Source organism: Homarus americanus, unplaced genomic scaffold, assembly GCF_018991925.1.
Source record: "Homarus americanus isolate GMGI-L3 unplaced genomic scaffold, GMGI_Hamer_2.0 scaffold57980, whole genome shotgun sequence".
NCBI classification, from domain to species: domain Eukaryota; kingdom Metazoa; phylum Arthropoda; class Malacostraca; order Decapoda; family Nephropidae; genus Homarus; species Homarus americanus.
The window spans coordinates 17102858-17121986 of NW_024716703.1; the positions used below are offsets into that span (position 1 = coordinate 17102858).

The following is a 19129-nucleotide window of genomic DNA, read 5'->3' on the forward strand; positions in this document are numbered from 1 at the left end:
CAAATAAATTCCGTAGAAATTGAATCCCCTTTCATTTGTTTTTCTTTAATCCAAATAAGAAGTAACCTCTCTGTTTCTGCAATTAGTGATCTACCTTTGAACACTCTGGTAGATTTATCTCTCACTTTCACTTCTTTAAATTTTTCTTTCTGTGTAAGAATTGTCGACACAGTTGATGCCGACATGCCATATTCTTTACTTAGTACATTTGTTCTAATGCCTTCTTCATGTTCTTAATAATTTCCTGTTTCACTTGAATTGAATTTGCCTTTCTAGATTTCTTTGGACCCATGCTGGATTCAATGCAGTAATTTCACCACTAAAATCTTAAGTTCACTAGCTGTAATTAAAGATTATTTTATTTAAATCAACACTGCACTGCACTATATATTATCATTATGTTAAACAAATTTCAGAATGCCCTATAAGTGTAGTAATGTAAAAACTTAAAAATACTCTGTGTTCAAGAGACCCACAAGCAAGATGTTTCCTCCACTGTACAGAGAGTTAAACAGACGCCTTGGTGGGTGAGTGAAGTGGCTGATGGGTGCACCAAAAACTAGTTCCCTGTACTGCATATATTATAAATTATGTTAAATAAATGTTAAAATTACTAATAATTTTAATATAAAAGTTGCAAAAGTATTATGAGCACAACCTTCTTGATATTTACTCCAATGGAAACGAATGTAAGCCTAGAACCGATTACTGTATTGGCGGACTAGCCTACCAGCCGATGCGCAAGCCAAAACATGTTGTCGTAAGGATTTCGCCAATAAAATTTTTTTCGTTAACCGAATTGAAGATTCTTATGGAAGGTAATTCGTTAACCGAATTTTCATTAACAGAACCGTTCGTTAACCGAGGGACAACTGTAGTGATTTAAGAGTTATAGTGTATATGTACGTATATATACTGGACAGTACTGTATAGTGATTTAAGGGCGATTTAGGGGAATTTTAGGAGTGTTTCTGACTTTATGCATTTTTTGGCTTTACTTTGTATGTACTTTTCTGTGAGCTGGAACCAATTACCCAATATCCCATTGAAATAATGGATTCGGTTAACAAAATTTTCGGTTTACAAATGACTCTGTGGAACGAATTGTGTTCGTTAACCGAGGGACCACTGTATATTATTTTTGTTGGTATTATTTTTATTTATTCCTCACATTTCTTATTACTATTTGCAGTGGTTCCTCGGTTAACGAACACAATTCGTTCCACAGAGTTGTTCGTTAACCGAATCAATGATTTGAATGGGATATTGAATAATTGGTCCCAGCTCACAGAAAAGTACATACAAAGTATAAACAAAATGCAGTAAAGTACAGTTACTTTGAGGTGTGTATGTAGAATATTGCTGGTTGATGATGATGATGATGGGAATTAGAAGTGGGGGGTGGAGGAGGAGAAGGGAGAAGAGAAGGAAGTGGGGGTGGAGGAGAAATCGCTTAACTTTGAACCATGCTTGAAGCAGTAATTTCACCAATAAAATTTTAAGTTCACTAGCTGTAATTACAGATAATTTTATTTAAATCAACACTGCACTGTGCTATATATTATCAATAAATTAACTAAATTTCAGAATGACCAATAATTTTAATGTAAAAATGCAAAAATATTCAAGAGAGCAACAAACATGATGTTCCTCCACTGTAAACAAAGTTAAACTGATTCCTGGTGGCTGAGTCAAGTGGCTGATGGGCGCTCAAAAAACTAGTTCCCTGTACTGCATATATTATCAATATATTAACCAAATTTTAAAATTAATAATAATTTTAATATAAAAAATGCAAAAATATTAAAGAGCACAACCTTCTTGATATTTACTCCACTGGAAACGAATGTAACATAGAACCGATTACTGTATTGGTGGACTAGCCGATCAGTTGATCAGCTGATGCTCACAACAAAAAGTGTTTGTCGTAAGAATTTCGTTAACCGAACCGTTCTTTAACTGAGGGACCACTGTATATTATTTTAAGAAAACTTTGGCTACAGGAGGAAAATACACATAAAAGATTTTCCTAAATACTACCTGCCTTGAAATACAGTACAGGTACTGTATTTTTTGTTTTACTGTATTAACACCGAACTTCTATATAAATGATGTGTGTGTGTATGTTATGTCACATTAAGGGAGGGAGGGCTGCTCAGTTATCAGGCGGCTCAAAGCCACAGCCGCCACCACACATACACGTGTACCTCACTTTCCACCCACCCACAGACACCCATGTTCTTTATTTTTTCTTATTTTATAGTTATATGCTATAATATCTATTTTTAAGTCACATTAGAGTATTTTGAATATTTCTCTACAACTTTTATAGCATTAATGCTCCAGAAACGGTTGTGAAATGTGACACAGTGTGTGTATGTGTGTTTGTTTTCGTTTTTACTGCACTGTATGTGATGTCACGGGACACGGATGGAGTGATAAGTCAGCCACTCCACACACTTTCACTTTCCACACAAACACCAATGCTCTTCATATGTCTTGGTTTATAGTTTTACAGTATATTATATTTTCTTTATTTCTAACCCACATTAGAGTATTGTGATGATTTTTCCACAAGTTTTATAACATTACCGTTGACTTTTAGTAGTTTTGGAACATATCCTAATTTCCCCATAAGATGTTTTAGTAACTCGGCACCAAATGAACCTAAATAATATGAGAGTTATGGTGAACTGCATACTGTTGTTATAGAGGGATAACGGACTGCAGAGCAGGAGGCGGTGAGTTGTCCTCCCTCCCTCCCTCCATCACCTCTCCCAGCTACTGTACATGCCAAATGTAGCCCAAGTATCTTAAAATACAGTGAGTTCTGCTATAACGCGTGTTTTGATAACGCGAATTTGCTCTAACGCGATTTATGAATAGAGGAACGATATTTGTATAACGCGAACGCTTGTTTGCTGTAACGCGATTTTTGCTTACTATTTCTCCAACTTTGTGGTATTAACTGTGAATATGGTAAAGAAGAATATCTCCAAGAAGCGTTCTAGTGATTGAATTCCTGGTGATGATCGTAAAAGAAAGGATATAACACTTGAAGAGAAGCTCGATGTTATCAACCTCAAAATCACCCTTCTCCCCCATCAAGTTATATTCATATTTTTTCAAGGTAAAGGGTTACATTTACTGTATGATTTCATTATTAGATATGAATGTAACATTTATTTAGACTGTGCTATCCTTTGTGTTAGGCTAACTACTAATTTTTTTTTCGATTTCGAGTAGTAATCTGCACCTAACCCTATTTTCTCCATAAGCCCTATTATTTCTATTACGCGATTTTCTATAACACGATATTTTACAAGAACACAACTATCGCATTATAGCAGAACTGACTGTACTGTAATTCAAATTCTATTCCTATAATTCATTCGTCTTAATCTATTTCATAGTATATTCTTATTATAATAATCAACTTTTCGGAACCACTTAATTATTTTAGATTCATTCCGAATTGAAATCATTTATTTCATAAAAAAAAAATTATGAATTCAGCTGAAATCCGATTTAACAAGGGTATATGTAGTGACATCCTTGCTTAAATGACCACCATACCCCAGTGACCATCTTTTCAGTATTTTAAGATCAGTCCCTTATTTTGTTTTGTTGATTTTTTAAGTCATTATTTTAGTGTCACCAAATCTGATGTCAGTATTTTATTTCAGATGTGGTGAGTGGTGGTGTATCAAACAATGGAGAAGTGAGAGAAACAGAAGGCAGCACTGGAACAGGTAATGGAGGAACAAATGAAGGTGTTGTACAGCAGGCACCACAAGTAATCTACCCACAGTATTACCAGATAGAGTCCAGATCATACTCTCAGGCAAGTTCAGGACAGACGGAAGTGAAATTCTGATTTTGTTATGATACTTGTTAACTATTGGGGCTTGAACATTAATATTGATTATTCAGTATTTATTGTAATAAAACCTACAGTGTCCTAATGCATCTCCTTAGGCCTATCCACATTGATTCCCCTCACCTGTACAGTTCATTTTCAGTCTTATTCTGTAACAGTATCTTCCTTCACATCACTCATGTACCTATCTACAATAGTGGAGCCATAATCTATACATCACTTGCAGGAGGGACATGCAAATGAGGTTACGAACCAAATGCGAGGCTTATGTTTAAGTGGGCCAAGCAGTGGGGGGGACAGTGGCAGTGATCTTACAGCAGTGCCAGCACCAGCTGCTCCTGTTCCCCAGAGTTATGTTGTTCCTAGACAGCACTATACACAGGTAACTTAGTTATAAAATGACAGTGATATTTGTAAAACTATAATATATTGTATAATTCCTAGCTTATAAGGTATAAAGAGTGTCAGTACAGTTTATTTATAATCCAATCATGTTGTTTTGAAGTCTTTTGTTTTACAGTATTGTACTGTACAGGTACTACATATGTGCTAATGTGCTTGTTTGTGTAATGGGATACAGGTATCCCTCACTGTTCCTGAAAAACCTCTGTAAATCAATCCTATATACACACACACACACACACACACATTAATCCTTAAGCCCCGGGTTAGGGTGCTGCTGGCAGTACACCCCCCCCCACCCCCACCCCCACCCCTCCCCATGCGGGGATAATTCAAGAAAAATCAACTTTTCCAAAAATAATTATTAAAAAAAAAAAAAATTGGCGGGAATAGGCGTATGTTCTGGAACGTCACCTGGGGCCTAAGGGTTAATATCTCCGATAGCCAGAATTTAAATTTTTCGGAAACTCATTCCCAAAACTGTAATTTTTCTGAAAATTCCAGCTTTGGGAATGATTTTCTGAGGGGCACATTTTCCGGAAAATTCGGAAAAAATTTCTTGATCCCCTGAAAATTCAGGAAAAGGGAAGTTTTTTCCCGGTTTGTGAGATGAAAATTAGGTGCATTTTCCGAAAATTCAGACAAATTTTCTGGTACGTACCTGGAAAATTCTGGGAATGGAGGATATTTTTCCAGGTTTGAGAGATGATATAATGCCCAATTTCTGGAACTCCTGAGAATATTTTTCCTTTACCCAGAAAATTCTGGGGATGAGGGATTTTTTTTCTAGCTTTGAGAGATTCATCTCCTTACCTGGAAATCTCTCATTCCTAGAAGTGCTCTGCACCAACTTTTCCGGCTAACGGAAGTCCAGAAATTGCGCATTACATCATCTCTCAAACCCAGAAAAATATCCCCCATCCCTGGAATTACCCGGGTACTGGGAAAATTTTCTTGGAATTTTCAAGAAAATGTGCTCCTTGGAAAATTTTGATTTTGGCTATCAGACAAATCCGGTTTTGAGGTATTCCGATTAATGAGATATTACTTTGTATATATGTGCCTCTGTGTGTGTGTGTGTGTTTCTCTTAGATGTGTATTCTATTTTTTTTACATTAAATTACAGCCTGTGTACTACATGCCATCTGGAAATGTAGGCAATATGAGTGGGTCCCTCAAATATGTCTACCCTCAGTACCAAATGGCTCCAGTACAGGCAACCCCAGCAGGTGTCCAGGCCCCAACTGGAGTTCAAGCTGCAGGTATGCAACAGGTGCAAGGCATGCCTGCTGTTCCAGCAGTTCCTGCTGTGGCTGGAGCTGTTCCTGCAGCACCAGTTCCACCCACTGCCCATCATCCATCCATGGACCACAACCCTGCACTTCCCCAAGGTAAAACATTCACATGACGGTTTGCAATTACACAAACCAATTGTTTACTAAAGTTAATTTCTTATGGAATTTATTTTGTAAAATTTGATCTGGGATAGATGAATGGATATTGCATCTTTGTGAATAACATGTGGTTTTATGCATTTCTTGTTTTATCTTCTTTATTTTGCTCTGGCAACTCACATACAGCCAGACAAGTTTACAATTTAAAGCCCTTGGTTCTGACAATCCAGCTCATTACTAGAATTATTCCAAAAATTAATCTTCCCTTCATATATTGGTCTCCAAAAGATGCCTGATGGATATAAAACATAGGAACAAAAGTTGAAGGTAGTGACTACAGGTACACCACCGATTTTCCGGCACCCTTGGTTCCAAAGCCTTGCAGGATTATCTGTTTTGCCGGACCGATCGAGGTCACATAATAGTAGTTCAACAATACACCTCTGACCCACTAATTATATAAGTTCTGTGTCTCTAAAGCACAATGGACTGCTAGAAACTTAAATTAAACAAATATTAAATGTAAATTAAATGTGCAAAGCCACATATTACTGTACACACTTTGTACTCTAATGTACTACTGTACACTAAAGGACTAACATTTCCATCTCTTGTGCAAACTATGTAATATTTACACTCAAATTAATCACTGTCTTACAAGGATTCCAGCAATGCAAGTTATATTCTGCTAAGTCTAGTCAGTGACATTTTATAAGATAAAAACTTTAGGCCTAAAACTACCTTCACCCTGTCTGGGAGGAGGGGGGTGATGTGTTGACAGCCAGCGGGGAGATAACTAAGTGCGTAGTTATCAGTCAAATAGAAAGAGTTTAAGTTTTGTGCTTATTAAAAGTCCAAAAATCCGGATGCCAGAAATCCGGACCACCCGAGAATCCGGACTTTTCGAAAACTCAAACTTAACATTTATTTTATTTTATTTTTTTTTTAGCTGGCTTTTATGTGTACCGTATATCACGGCCTATAAGGCGGCGGGGTGCATAAGACGCCCCCCCCAAATTTCCATTTAAAAAGTAGCTTTTGAGCTCTATTTGCTGTATAAGACCAGTACCCCAAATGTGACACTTACCCACTGACTCAGTAGTCCTTTACCAACCATCCTTGATTTTTTAAAATAAGGCCAATTCACTTCAAGTAATGTCATCAAATTATACCCGCTGGTGTAGTGTAAACACTAGTGACGTCACTGAAGCGTGGTGGGAGTGTTCCCTCGTCTCGGTGGTGTGACTATTTATACAACATGTGGTTCAACAGCAACCACCGTATTCTAATTGTGGTGTTTCATTAGGATTTGAGTGAAAAAGGTTACCAGTATGTACTTACTACATACATTTATTACACATATATATATATATATATATATATATATATATATATATATATATATATATATATATATATATATATATATATATATATATATATATATATATATATATATATATATATATATATATATATATACTGAATATACTATGTACAAAAAATGAATGTTCAATGAATTATTTATGGTGCATTAGGGTACTGGTCACTTCTGATGGGCTATAAATAGCTTTGTTATCTCCCCTCCATCTCACCCTGAGCCAGACGGAAGGGTCTTGGTAAATAACATGTTTGCTTATTTTCCATTTACTTTAAATAGATTTACCGAATTATTTGTTTTATTTATTTATTTATAATATACTGTAATATATTAAACACACTGTAATTATTTTCTTTAATTTATAAACTGTTTTGCGACAAAGGAATGTTCTCCAGTAGTGTTTCATTAGGATTTGAGTGAAAAAATATTACGTACTTACACAATTGTTCCTCTTACTTTGACAACACAACATACATACAGTATATTATTTCTCAGTTTTGATCTTTTTTTTTAATTTTTGTATTTATTTATAGTTAGTTACTTAAAATAAGGCCAATTCACTTCAAGTAATGGCATCAAATATTACCAGCTGGTGTAGTGTAAACACTAGTGACGTCACTTGAGCGTCTGTAATTAACCGTCGATAGTTTCAAGAATTAATGCACTCATTTACTGAATATTCTTTGTAAAACAATAAAATTTAAATCAATTACTTATAGGAGATAAATATTATTATGAGTAAATATACCGATACCGGTATGCATTACTGACCACCTCCACGGCTCCTCACTGGCAAATGGGGGGGGGGGCGTGGGGAGGGGTGTGTGATGATAGCTGTGTTTATTATAGGGGTATAAATCTCTTTTACGGTATGTTAGACAGGTTTATAATACATTTTTATTATTTTAATATACCGGTAATCTTAATTTGAATCCAGCTTGCCAAACGTAAGTTTCAGTATAAAATAATTAGTGGTAAGACCTTGTGAGTGGCTTACGATGTTTTCATCACCACTCTTGACACACTAAACCACAATATTTAAGAGGTAAGAATTTTAAACTTGGTGGTTTAGACGACCCCCTAACTTTGGGCAGATTTTTTTAATGTTCAAATTTCGTCTTATAGGCCGTGATATACGGTATGTGTGCATGCGTGAGCGCCACAGCTGCACAGCGACAACAAGTGACCATGCGGTCGCCACTTTAAAACGAGCAATCAAACTGTGACAACATATGTAATTTTGAGGCCTACCGGTACTCTTTCCATTTACAGAATACTGTACAAGTCCATAATAATGGTTCCTAAAGTAGATAAACTTCGTTGTGTGAAGAGAAAGAAGAACATGTTGAAATTGAGTGACAAACTTGAAATAATTAAGAAACTAGAATGTGGTGTGAGCAATACTGTTCTAATGGAAACATATGACATTGGAAAGTCTACAATTTATGATATAAAAAAGGCAAAGAATAAATTTTTAGAATTCACAGCTTTATTTTTAAAACTGCTCGTTTTGATAAATGAAGCATGCTATATTTGCTAATGAATAAACTATCAAAATGTACCTGTTCATCTCTTCTTTATTTCTCCTGAAATTTGAATTTTAAAAGTACTGCCTGAGAATCCGGAAAATCCGAAAATCTGGACCGACCCAATCCCCAAGCAGTCCGGATTTTTGGACTTCTACTGTAAAATTTTACTGAATTGACTTAGCAAAATATAACCCACATGCCTGGAAGTCTTACAAGATAGTGATTAATTTAAGTACAAACATCTCATAGTTTGCACTAGACATAAACATTTTAGTAATTAGCTTAGTGCATTTGAGTACAGGTTTACCCTTAGGACAATTATTTCTTTTACTTTTTTTCACAAGATGTATTATATATATTTAGGATGGTGAGTGCATGGACATGAGTGAAAATAAATAAGGAAAATTACGTATATCTACCTGAAAATACGAGTCGAAAAACAACCATAAAAACTCACAGTTTGGCGCAGTAGCCTGGTGGTTGCAGTGACAAGTCTTACCTGACTACAATGCCATGATTAATTACAATTAAGCATTATTTTATCAGTAAATACTAATAATAACAGAAAATCCAGTGAAATATAGCAGGGAGGAAGGGAAGTTAAGTGTCCTCTCGTAATTTTGTCCGGACTAAATGCGGTGCTCGTCCATCAGTTCCTGGAAAGTCGGTGGTATACCTGTATCACCAGTGTATTAGTACTAATGTGTCCTATGACCTCATTGCTTGGCTACAATTTCAACAAACCTTAACAGCCCTTATAGAAAGAAAGGAAAGAACTTGAGTCACCCAATCCAGGCTTGGTTATAACATGGGACTTCAGGATCAATACATCATTTATAGAAAACCAGGGGCTACTAGCCATTCAGTGTTAGTACAGGAGGAAACTGGACTCCAGGAGACCTGTGATGTTTGGTAGGGTTACACTGGATAATGCCCTTCTCATGTGTGTCTGGGACAAGCAGGATTTGAACCCTTGACATTTTAGGGTGAGATATGTATGTTACCATTGTTATGCTGTTACATGGAGTTCATGCCATTGTCCTCTCCTTAATACCAAATGTGTTAACCATATATGATTTACTTGATCCAATGTATCATTTACATATAAGGAATTTATTCAAAACTCCAATTTTATGAGGATATGGATCTTCCTTCCAAGGGATGCTAAGATAGGAACTGAAGGTTAGCTGAACCAAGGACTTGTTTGATAGCCTGCATAGATTGCAGGATGCATGCATATAATAGCTTTCACCTCCAGGCAGCTGTTTCATCAGAGCTATCCCTAATTTATAGGAGCTGAAGTCAAACTCGAAGAGATAGAATCTTTAGTTTAATAGCTTTTCAAAATTTCTTGGGTGCAATTGAGTTAAACAAGTTATGGTTCTGAAAGCTTTTGGGTTTAAGCATGGAAGCTTATCAGCAGAAGTACATGAGTGTTCTAATCCTAGTTCATTATAAAATGGGATTCCACTCCTGGTTTTTATTTTCTATAGAAGCCTTTTTCTTGCTGTGGTACAGGGTGCTCAACCAGGTGCTGATCTACTTAGTCCTTGCATTTAGCAGCTCGTGGACAACCCCACCCCTTTGGCAGGATGCTAGTTCACACACACACACTCTTTTGTAACTGCATATCTGTATGTTCTGTGTTTAGTTGTATGTCTATGTTTTTTTATTTTCCTTCAGGTGGAGGCTATCTTCCTGGAGGATACACAGTTGTGACATATCCAGCAGGTGGTAGTGTAGGGGGAACGAGTAATGGCCAAGAGACAGGTGGCACTACCTACTACTACCAGTTACCTGTGACAGCTGCTGGTGCAGGGCTAACTGGGCCTATACCAACAGGTCAGCCTGCCACAAGTCTGCAGCAGTATACTCTCACCCCTTCAACCTCCACCACCACTTTCCCTCAGTAAGTTATGGATTCTTTCATGTAATTTAAGAATCTGCTTCTCTCTTTTATTCTTTCACCTAAATAAAGTATTCAGGCATCTAGGCATATAATGAAAACTATATTGATCCAAGTCCGAGTGTTTAGCACACTGACTTCATGGCCGAGGTAAAGGGCAAAAATACCCTAAGATGAAAATTCTATATAACTGCATGATTACCAACTACAGGTAGTCCCCGAATTACTAACGGGTTACATTCCTGGACCCTGTTCGTAAATCGATCTGTTCGTAAGTCAGATCAGTGTTATTTCCAGAAGTTAAAACACAACCATCTCCATATGAAACAACAGTAATATCCCATACATAATAAATAATGTAATCACCTGTAAATTCTGTAAATAATATTATGATAAACAGTATACAGTATTGTAAAAACGATAAATTTAATTACAGATTTTTGTGATGAATGTACAGTACAGTGGGGTATTGAGATCCTGTCATAAGTACAGACTTTCGTAACTCGGGGACTGCCTGTGTTGTCATTTTAACAAGAAAATGTCACAAGTGACATAGTATCATTCAACCCTTTAACCCCACATCACACTGAGCACTGTCACTATTTCTGAGGTCACTCACATGGTGAAGTAAGTAATGTCATAGCAGTATGGAACAAGTAGTGGGAGATCCAAGAACCGACTTTTTTTTTTCTGTGGTGGGTCCTATTATGTGCAACAGGGGTTGGTCATTAAGAGTGATGGCTAGAGCAAAAGTGACCAGAAGCCACAAGGTGTCAAGTCAAGCAAATAGGATGGGTATGTGATGAGAGGAATATTTTTCCCTGTCAGTCTAACCTGAATGGAACCAAATGGATGACTGGTCTCCTCTGCAGTTTCACGAATGGTTAGACGTCAGTCTGCTTGGATGAGAGTGCTGATGGGCAATCACTTCTTGTCTCATCATCCAGCAACTTATTTCCATCCCGAAAGCATTGAAACCACTTGAAAACAGTCTTCATGCTCACAGCTTCATCTGCATAAATGTTACAAGCATGATGTGTGTTTCTGTCGCCATCTTGCCAAGCTTAAAGCAAAAATTCATGTTTGAATGTTACTCATACTGTGACTTTTCTACAAATGCACCACATGCCTCAGACATGTCCTCATTCCAAGTCATGGCCACTGTGTACTGGTGCATACAGTAAAGCTTCGAATAATGACGGTAATGTGTCCTCCATTATTGCAGTGTATCGTGAATCGTATCGTGGATCATTAATTACCAATAAAATAAAGCAATAATAATGAGGTGCGTTCTTAAGTGTGACCTTTTCATATCTTTTGTGTGGCTTTCTACCCACTTTTCCCCCAAAACAATAAAATTAATGACAAATGCAAACTATATTCTTTAAATAATGTTTAATAAATGCACCTTATACAATATAAATGAAAAATAATATGGTCACACAATAGGAGATGGGACGCCATTGTTTTTGCTAGTGTTTACACCCGGGAGTCCGGGACGATGGTACTACATAAGAAAATGAAGAAAATAAGACCCTGGTTGTAGCTGTAGTAAAATTAATGTAAAAAAATTAATATACATATTTAGGTAAAAGCTTTTCTGTGTATTTTCCGCCTGTAGCAATTAGTCTAATTAAAATAATGTAGACAGTACCAGGAAATGTGAAGAATAAATAAAAATTATAGCAATAAATAAGTTTAAATAAAAATAATGGCAATAAATAAGTTACAACAAAATTAGTCTAAAGGTACGTATTGCCAAATCAGTAAATAAAAGCCAAATGATTGTTTAACACAGTTGCCATTTGCATACATTCCCTTTTTCACCATAATAACAAAGACCAGCTGGGATGCCGATTCCCTAGCAATGTCTCCCACCCCTACACTGCAACCATCCTTCCCTCCCTCACTCAGCCTCCTAACTCGTGTGCAAATAAATGTATACTGTATTCCTTTACGTGTTTGCCCTCAGGACAATTATATCTTCTTTTTTTTTCACAATATGTATGTAGGATGGTGTGTGCACGTAACCCTAGTAAAATTAAATGAAGAAAGTTACATACAGTAGTACCCGATTTACGCGGCCAATTGAACCCACAGGGTACCACGTAAAGTGAACAACAGAACATATGGGATTAATTCCAATAGAGACTGGCCCGACCCCCAAACTCCACTTTTTCCGACACAATACCTATGTTGTAGTAAAAATAACATCTTCATTTTATGATGGTATGCTCACACAATTAATATTTAAGAGAAATACAGTCGCCAGGTTAATGTCCATTCAAATAATGGACTCAAATCCCCCCCCCCCCTCTTCCCAGCTCACTAGCTCCTACCTCTCTGAGAAGTGTTTGGGTGAAACCACTAGATTTTAACGTTTAGTAATAAATAATACCTCAGACTAAAGTTAGGATAATATAATTGACATTTCTGGATTCCTTGCAGGTCAGGGAATATTTTGAATGTAAACTTCATATATTTTGCACAAAAGATAAAATATTTGCTTTGTGTAAACCAAATTATTACATTAGATCTAAAATTTGTATGTCTAATGCAAAATCCATGATGTTTATATTCAAAATGATCATCATATTGTAAGAATTCCAGCAATGTAAATTATATTCTGGCCGAGTAATTTGTATGAATTTTATGAGCTAAAACAAATATCTTCAGGTAATAAAAAAAAAATATTCTTCACGACACTATCTGTCAATCAAAGTACCCCACCTTGCCTCCCCCCCTCCTCACACTCACGCCAGCTGGGTCGGTTGGTCCCAACCCTCCCCACCCCCCACCTTCCCTCCCTACCAGAGAAATATTTGGGTGAAAAAACTAGATTTTAACGTTTAGTAATAAATAATACCTCAGACTAAAGTTAGGATAATATAATTGACATTTCTGGATTCCTTGCAGGTCAGGGAATATTTTGAATGTAAACTTCATATATTTTGCACAAAAGATGAAATATTTGCTTTGTGTAAACCAAATTATTACATTAGATCTAAAATTTGTATGTCTAATGCAAAATCCATCATGTTTATATTCAAAATGATCATCATATTGTAAGAATTCCAGCAATGTAAATTATATTCTGGCCGGGTAATGTGTATGAATTTTATGAGCTAAAACAAATATCTTCAGTAAATAAACAAAGAAATATTCTTCAAGGACACTATCTGTCAATCAAAATACCCCACCTCCGCCCGCCCTCCCTTTCTAACCCCCACACCCCACCTTCCCTCCCTACCAGAGAAGCGATTGGGAGAAAATAGTATATTTACATTTTTAGTAATAAATAATAACCCAGACTAAAGTTAGGATAATATAATTGACATTTCTAGATTCCTTGCAGGTCAGGGAATATTTTGAATGTAAACTTCATATATTTTGCACAAACGATAAAATATTTGCTTTGTGTAAACCAAATTATTACATTAGATCTAAAATTTGTATGTCTAATGCAAAATCCATCATGTTTATATTCAAAATGATCATCATATTGTAAGAATTTCAGCAATGTAAATTATATTCTGGCAGGGTAATTTGTATGAATTTTATGAGCTAAATAAAAAAAAATAAAAAATTTTTTTACTTCACCGCGTATATGAGTAGATGCACCGCGGAAAGTGAAAGTCCGGTTCTGGCAAGGTACCGCGTAAATGAGAAATCACGGAAAGTGAAACCGTGTAAAGCGGGGTAATACTGTATATCTACCCAAAAATGCGAGTTGAAAACAATCATAACACTTCACACCTTGGTCCAGTAGCCTGGTGGTTGCAATGATGAGTCTAACCTGGCTACAATGCCATGATTAATCACTATTAAGCATTATTATATCAGTAAACACTAATAATAACAGTGTATCCAGTGAAATATTGCAGGGAGTGAGGAGAGTTACAAGAGCAGACGACGCTATGATTAGTGGTCACTCACTCTCTCCCATTGCCAGGTGTACGATCGAAATATGTTTGGAAGAAATGCATATCTTGTAGTATAATTTGAAAACGGTGATGGGTACAGTGATAAACAAAAATATATAAACCATGCATTTACCTATGATAACATAATAAGAAACATTGTATCATTACTAGAGTGAATGAAATAATATTCCCACAAACAACAATTGATAACTCTCGGGCACCTGTTTCCCACGCTCTGATGCCTTGGTCTCTTGAAATTTTGGGTCAAGATGGACATGTCATCTGAGGACAAATTTTGTCCTATTTTTTTGTTGTTGTTTTTATTTAAATTTTTTAATTATTTTAAATTTTAATTATTTGGGGGGCAAATAATTTTGTCCGGCTTAAGCTATATCTGCCTTAGTGGGGTATGCTTTAAAGAGATTTTACTGTGTTTGTTTAAAAACAGTCTAGTTCTTTGAGTTTCTTTTCACTCAAATGCAAGATTTGAAGCTAATATTAAACAGAGTATGGGGAGTTTCTTGTTAATGAGCACATTGTATGATTGATTAGTTATCTTTTGATGTACAGGTACTCCTCGACTTACGACAACCCAGACATACGGCTGCCGTGGTCGTTGTATTAATGAGAGTGAATTTGATGTGAAACCCTCCCTAGGTATTTGTAATCATTTATTCACAGATGTCTTATATACAATAGTACAGCGTGACACAGATGGACCGTGTATGACCGATTGAGATAAAGACAGTCACAGGGGGAGGGCGTTTCACTTCAAATTCACTCTCATAATACAACATCTTAAATGTATTGTAATATGGAAACTATGCAGGATCTGTCATTTTACCATAGAGATATTGTGGTTTAGAATTATCCAAGGATTTCATCCTCCAATTTAATGTACTCTTTGCTGAATCACCCTGTATAAGCCCAGCATGACCTACCAAAAGAGAGTACGTTCAGCTACTTTCCTCCCTACAATCCATCGCAGGGAGAGTGAACGAGCTGAAAATATATCCATCCAACACTTTGATCACTTTCTTCCTTATCCACACAAATATCGTCGACGTGACTTATGATCCGCAGACATTCTCTGCTCGCATTAGGTTCGGATACAGACTTATCTGGCAAGTGTCTGAGGTGGGGATGAGCCCGCATATCTCTTCCTGTAAACTTTGTAACTGTCCCAACACTAACACCCTTCAACACCATTGCCTTGACTGACAGTGCTGTCACACTGTCAGGGACCTCCTACCACAGGGAGAGTCGCTAACCACTAAGTGTCACCACCTACAATACTTATATTTGTAATACAGCTCCTCCCTGACTTATGACGGGGTTAGGGACCCAAATTCAGGTCGTAAGGCGAAAATACTTTAATAATACATAGAAAATTTTTTAATGGGTGTCTCTTTTTCTTCTTAGCACCACAAAACTCTCACTTTTAAGCTTGCCAGCCATTTTAAAGTGAATTACAAGCGAAAATTTTGTGTGTGTACTGACGTTGGGGACTCGAAAATACGTAATTTGACAAAATTTTGGTACGACTGAGGCAGGTCGTAAGTGCAGGTGGTCGTAAGTCGAGTAGGTCGTAAGTCGGGGAGGAGCTGTAATTTAGATTTTATTCTTGTACACTACCCACGCTTTGTTGGGTGATAACTCCCATTGTCATTAAATCATATCAATTTTGTCATCATATCGCAAGTCATAGCGTGTCCTGTGAGACACGAGTACCAATGTATTAGTGTCTGACCGCATGGTCGTGTGACTAGGCTTGTCACCCCCTGGGGTGTAATAGATTAATTAAATAGTAAATAATAAGCCCAGCATTAATATGGATCCTCACAAGCAGCAGATGCAGGTAGTGGGGTGTTAAGCTTGAGAGATAAGTTGCATAATGTTGGGAACGACCTCATTAGCTCCATTCCATCCCGTGAGTATGCCAAGTACCGGTAGTTATCAAGATCCTTCATTTGAGGAGTTTGTGGATGAATGTTGCCTCCATAGTGACTGAGTCTGTCTAAGACTTACCGTGAACTGTCCCTCTAATTGGGGAGTAGGTCTGGTGACATCACTCTTCAATTCTAATAGATAAGTGGCTGAATTTTTCACACCATGGAACATCTGGCGGGTGCTGGGGGTAGTTATTTAAGCAGAATTTTAAATACACTCAGTCGCACACATATGTATAGATAGTGACTTTAAATCTAAGACAGAATTATGTAAAGCATTTTAGAATCACGGCCTCTTTGAAATTAATTTTAGGTACAGATATATGCAAAAAGCAATTGACGTATAATGGGAAGAACAAAACCTTGAAGGAAAGGTGGGGGAGAACAGAGGGGATTCGATGGGTGAGGGGGGGGATAAGAGGGTTGGCTAGGTGAGGTGGGTGGGTGGTCAAGGTGCTAATGGACACAAGAAAATCAAAGGGAAAGTCTGTTGTCATGGCCACTGCCACCTGACCTGACCTACGTCACCTCACCTCACAATACCTCTAGGTATGTGACTACGTGGTCTCCCCACACCCACGCTGTACCCTTCACCATACTCTTTTACTGTGGTTAATAATTAATTAATTAATTAAATTATATGTTATTAGTTTGCATGTAATGACTTATGATTTTTGTTTTTTCAATTGTATTGGAGTAAAAATGTTAGAAAACTATACTTAAGTAAAAGTACAGCACTAAAGATTTTGAGTACTTTTTAAAAAGTAAATCCTTAAAAATGTTTTTTGAGTATAGTACTCAAGTAAATTTATTTATAGTTACTTTACAATTTTGTCAATAACGAATCTCAAAAATATGGCTGTCCATTAGGGATATTTTAGGCCTAAATATAAGCCCAGCATGGCTAAGCAGATGTTCACAAGCAGCAGATGCAGGTAGTGTGGTGTTAACCTTGAGAAATAAGTAACAATGTCGGAAAAGACCTCAGTAGCTCCATTCCATCCCTAGGACTTGCCAAGTAGCTATCAAACTCCTTTAGTTGAGGAGCTTGTGGATGATTGTTGCCTCTGTAGCACCAAGCAAGGAAAGGCTGGCTTGGGTTCTTAAACTCTGTGTTCGATGCTTGGGTACAAAGATAAATATGAAAGAGTGCATGTGATTGGTCCAGATGTGAAGAAATGCTTTGTCCTGTGTCCTGTGATTGGATATTTAAATCTATATTGTTTGGGGTATGTAATGAGTAATGATTTTTGTTTTATGTTTTTAATTTTATTGGAGTAAAAATATTAGAAAACCATACAAATAAAAGTACAGATTTTTTTATTTTTTATAAATAACCAAAAATGTTACTCAAGTACAGTACTCAAATAAATTTACTTAGTTACTTTACAACTCTGTTAGCAACACATCCCAGTGTGGGCAGTGCTTACATTTCCACCAAAAAATATAGGGGAGATTTGAAATCAGAATTAAGTGCAGTCTAGTACAGTAAAGCCTCGAATAACGATGGTAATGTGTCCTCTAATATTGCAGTGTAAGGCGAATCATCGTATCGTTAATCATTAATTACAGTTGAACCTCGATTTACACGGTTCTCGTTTACGTGTTTGGTCATTTACGCGGTACCTTGCCAGAACCGGGATGCCCGATTTACACAGTGAATTTACTCATTTATGCGGGTGAAGTATAATTTGTTTATTTACTTAAGATACATATATGTTTTTCGCTCATAAAATATATAATTTACATTGCTGGAATCCTTACAAGATGGTGATATTTTTAAATATAAACATCTTAACATTTGCATTAGACGTACAAATTTTAGATGTAATTTAAGGAGATCATGAAAATAAGCAAATATTTTATCTTTTGTGCAAAATATATGAAATTTACATTCAAAATATTCCCTGACCTGCAAGGAATCCAGAAATGTCAATTATATTATCATAACTTTAGTCTGAGGTATTATTTATTACTAAAAATGAAAATATACTGTTTTCTCCCAAACATTTCTCTGGTAGGGAGGGAAGGTGGGGGGTGGGGGGCAGGGAGGGAGGGAGGGACCCAGTGAGTGTGGGAAGAGGAGGGGAGCAGAGGTGGGGTATTTTGATTGACAGATAGTGTCTGGGTGAATAATAATTTGTTTATTTACTGAAGATATTTGTTTTAGCTCATAAAATTCATACAAATTACCCGGCCAGAATATAATTTACATTACTGGAATTCTTATAAGATTTTGATTATTTTAAATATAAACATCATGGAATTTGCATTAGACATACATATTTTAGATCTAATTTAAGAATTTTGATTACAAAGCCAAAATTTTAACTTTTGTGCAAACTATATGACGTTTATATTCAAAATATTCCTGGCCTTGCAAGGAATCCAGCAATGTCAATTATATTATCCTAACTTTAGTTTGAGGTATTATTTATTACTATACCTTAAAATCTAGTGTTTTCACCCAAACATTTCTCAGAGAGGGAGGAGCCAGCGAGCGTGGGAAGAGGGGGGGTGCCTCGGAGTTGAGTCCATTATTTGAATGGACATTATCCTGGCGACTGTATTTCTCTTAAATATTAATTGTGTGAACATACCATCATAAAATTAAGATGTTATTTTTACTACAACTAGGTATTATGTCGGTATTGTGTCGGAAAAAGTGGAGTTTGGGAGTCGGCCCACACAGTCACCACCACCTCCTGCCCACCCGTACCCCCCCCCCCTCCCCCCGCTGTCTCTCACCAGCACCAGCACCTTTT

General features: G+C 36.6%; 1 protein-coding gene across 8 annotated transcripts in view; it reads left to right on the forward strand.

The window, feature by feature from the left end:
• Nucleotides 1–19129, forward strand: part of LOC121858317 (cAMP-regulated phosphoprotein 21-like) — a 286877-nt gene that overhangs the window by 220011 nt on the left and 47737 nt on the right. For all 8 annotated transcript variants that reach the window (XM_042354669.1, XM_042354670.1, XM_042354667.1 and 5 more), the window contains 4 exons: nt 3687–3844; nt 4107–4262; nt 5409–5673; nt 10270–10495. In XM_042354669.1, coding sequence (XP_042210603.1) covers nt 3687–3844; nt 4107–4262; nt 5409–5673; nt 10270–10495 — 805 coding nt within the window. The remainder of the gene's footprint in view (nt 1–3686; nt 3845–4106; nt 4263–5408; nt 5674–10269; nt 10496–19129) is intronic.